Here is a 3,643-nt window from a genome sequence, read left to right as displayed (position 1 = left end):
AAAAATAATCCAACGGTTATGGAGAGTGTAGCAGCGGCTGCTGCAATGCAGGGGCAAGATATGAGTCCAGAACAAGCCCAGTTTATGGCAAACCGCTCCTTCCCCGATAATTACAGAAGCAACAACATGCCTAATTATTATCATCCAGGATTGCGCAACCATGAAAATTTCTTTTATGCTAATAATAAAAATGTGCTGCAACCACCTCCGGGATTCAATTCTCAATAGCAACAAGAGAAAAAAGCAATCGTTGGAAGACATTTTGGGAACTTTTATTATGGTGTCTAACAAGAGGTTTGGAAAAAAGGAAGCAAGACTCGACAATATAGAAACCCATATGACTAACATGGGTGCTTCAATGAAGAAAATTGAGACTCGAGTGGACCAATTAGCTAATGTTGTGAATTCTAATCAGAAGGGAAGTTTTCCTAGTGACACTATGGTAAATCCAAAGGAATCATGCCAAGCAGTTTCTTTGAGAAGTGGTAAGGTGCTTGATGAGGTTAATGTTCAAGCCAGTTCAAAGGAGAAAGTTGAGCTAGTGGTACGAGAGGTAGACAAGGAAGAGCAAGCCAAGAAGCAGAGTGGAAGTGACAAGACTGACATGAAGAAAGATAGCCTTCCAATGTATCAACCTCCCATTCCATACCCTCAACAATTTTAGAAGAAGAAATTAGATGAACAGTTTGCAAAGTTTCTAGAAATCTTCAAAAGAATTCACATAAACATTCCATTTGCAGATGCTCTTGAGCAAATGCCCAATTATGTGAAATTCATGAAAGAAGTCATGTCAAAGAAAATAAGATTAGAAGACTTTGAAACTGTGAAGTTAACAGAAGAATGCAGCGCTATCTTACAGAAAAAGTTGCCTCAAAAGGTGAAAGATCCTGGTAGCTTTACTATACCATGCACTATTGGAGGGTCATCCTTTGACAAGGAATTATGTGATCTTGGAGCGAGTATTAATTTGATGCCACTTCTATTTTTTAAGAAGTTGGGGGTAGGAGAGGTGAAGCCCACAACCATTACTCTTCAATTAGCAGATCAGTCACTTACTTATCCTAGGGGAGTGATTGAAGACGTATTGGTTAAGGTGGAAAAATTGGATATGGAGGAGGACCATGAAATCCCCATTATTCTTGGTCGTCCATTCTTAGCTACTGGAAGAGCTCTTATTGATGTACAAGGTGGTCATTTGACACTGAGGGTTAACAATGAAGAGGTTAAATTCAGCATTTAGCAAGCACTACAACAGCATGACAACACAAGCACGTGTCACCGTGTGGATTCTATCGAGGTAGTAGTAGAAGAGACAATGAGAAAAGAATTATGTGTTGATCCTTTACAACATTGCCTTAATTCTAGTATTACTCAATCTGATTTGGAGAAGGTGAATGGTGAGTTTGTGGGTGACGAAGTGGCTGAATGTGTGATGGCTCTTAGTGCTATTCCTCGTGCTAGTGGTATTAAAGTTGAAGAAACTCTTTGTCAAGCTAAGGAAGGTGAAGTTGAGAAGGAAGTGGTGGAAAAGCAAGATTTGAAACAACTCCCAGCTCATTTGCGTTATGAGTATCTAGGAGAGAATTTCACTTGCCCAGTCATCATTTCATCAAAACTCTTAGAATGTGAAACTGAAAAATTGCTAAGAGTTTTGGGGAAATATAAATCTGCAATAGGATGGGAAATTTCAAATCTGAAGGGAATAAGCCCAACTGTTTGTATGCACAAGATTCTATTTGAAGAAAATTACAAGCCTTCTATTAAGCATCAAAGGCAATTGAACCCAGCCATGAAAGAAGTGGTGAGGGCAGAAGTATTGAAGCTATTGAATGCTGGGATCATTTATGCTATTTCAGATAGTAGTTTGGATTAGTCCTGTGCAAGTTGTACCAAAGAAAGGGGGGATGACAGTGATCAAGAATGAAGCCAATGAATTGATTCCGACAAGAATAGTGACAGGGTGGAGAGTTTGTATTGATTACTGGAAGTTGAATAAGGCGACTAGAAAGGATCATTTCCCACTTCCATTTATCGATCAGATGCTTGACCGTTTAGCTGGCTATAATCATCACTGCTTCTTAGACGGATATTCAGGCTATAATCAAATAGCAATCGCTCCTGAAGATCAAGAAAAGACAACTTTCACATGTCCTTACGGCACTCTTGTTTATAGGAGGATGCCTTTTGGACTTTGTAATGCACCTGCCACTTTTCAGCGGTGTATGATGGCCATTTTCTCAGATATGGTAGAAGAGATCATGGAGGTTTTTATGGATGACTTTTCTATTTTTGGGTCGTCATTTGACCATTTCTTGCACAACTTGGCATTGGTCCTTTGTAGATGTGAAGAGAAGAACCTTGTGCTAAATTGGGAGAAATGTCACTTCATGGTTCAAGAGGGAATTGTGTTGGGGCATCGAGTTTCGAAGGAAGGTCTTGAAGTAGATCAAGCCAAGATAGCCATTATTGAGAAGCTTCCTCCACCGGTGAATGTCAAGGGGATAAGAAGTTTTTTGGGGCATGCAGGTTTTTACAGAAGGTTTATAAAGACTTCTCGAAAATCAGCAAGCCACTATGCAATCTCCTAGAAAAAGATACTGATTTTGTTTTTGACGAAGAGTGTAGGAAGGCATTTGAGTTGATAAAGGAGAAGTTGATGTCAACCCCTATTATGATTGTCCCAAATTGGAGTCAAGCATTCGAGATTATGTGCGATGCTAGTGATTATGCAGTAAGGCTGTCTTGGGGCAGTGAAGAGAGAAGATTTTCCGAGCAACTTATTGTGCGAGCAAGACTCTTGATGATGCTCAACGAAATTATTCAACCACTGAAAAAGAACTATTAGCGGTGGTGTTTGCATGCGATAAATTCAGACCATATCTCTTGTGTTCCAAAGTTATTATATACACAGACCATGCAGCACTTCGTTATTTGTTTGCAAAGAAGGAGGCCAAGCCAAGGTTGATACGTTGGGTATTGTTACTTCAAGAGTTCGACATTGAGATTGTGGATAAGAAGGGGAAAGAGAACTTTGTGGCAGATCATTTATCACGATTAGAGAATAAAGAAGCTGAATGTAAAGACTCGATCAAAGAATTATTTCCGGATGAGTTACTGCTGGCTGTATCAATAGAACTTCCATGGTATGCCGACATCGTGAATTACATTGTTAGTGGCAAGCTTCCTCCTGATTTTAATGCACATCAAAAGAGGAAATTGATTCATGACTCTAAATACTATTTCTTTGATGATCCATACTTGTTCAAAATGAGTACGAATCGAATGATTCGTCGCTATGTACCAATGGAAGAGACTCAATCAATAGTAGAGCAGTGTCATTCGGCACCTTACGGTGGGCATTTCGGGCCATCGCGTACAGTAGCAAAAGTTTTGCAATCGAATTTTTATTGGCCTTCAATTTTTAAAGATTGCTACACTTTTGTCAAGACTTGTGATAGATGTCAACGAGTTGGAAATATCTCGCAAAGAAACGAGATGCCCATGAATGTGATTTTAGAGGTGGAATTGTTTGATGTGTGGGGCATTGACTTCATGGGGCCCTTTCCACCATCTTTCGAGAACTTGTTTATCTTACTCGATGTTGATTATGTCTCAAAGTGGGTCGAAGCGATAGCCACTACTA

The 3,643-nt window shown here is 39.6% G+C and overlaps 1 protein-coding gene across 1 annotated transcript; it reads left to right on the top strand.

The window, feature by feature from the left end:
* The first annotated feature begins 346 nt into the window (after window positions 1-346).
* LOC133796087 (uncharacterized) lies at window positions 347-1,240 on the top strand. Its single transcript, XM_062233569.1, has 2 exons — window positions 347-627; window positions 715-1,240. The coding sequence occupies exons 1-2, from the start codon at window positions 347-349 to the stop codon at window positions 1,238-1,240; spliced, it is 807 nt and encodes a 268-aa protein (XP_062089553.1).
* Window positions 1,241-3,643: the final 2,403 nt, after the last annotated feature.

This window comes from Humulus lupulus, chromosome 8, assembly GCF_963169125.1.
Source record: "Humulus lupulus chromosome 8, drHumLupu1.1, whole genome shotgun sequence".
Taxonomy (NCBI): Eukaryota; Viridiplantae; Streptophyta; class Magnoliopsida; order Rosales; family Cannabaceae; genus Humulus; species Humulus lupulus.
Note: the sequence above shows the minus strand (reverse complement) of the source record. Positions and strands in the feature narration are given on the sequence as shown.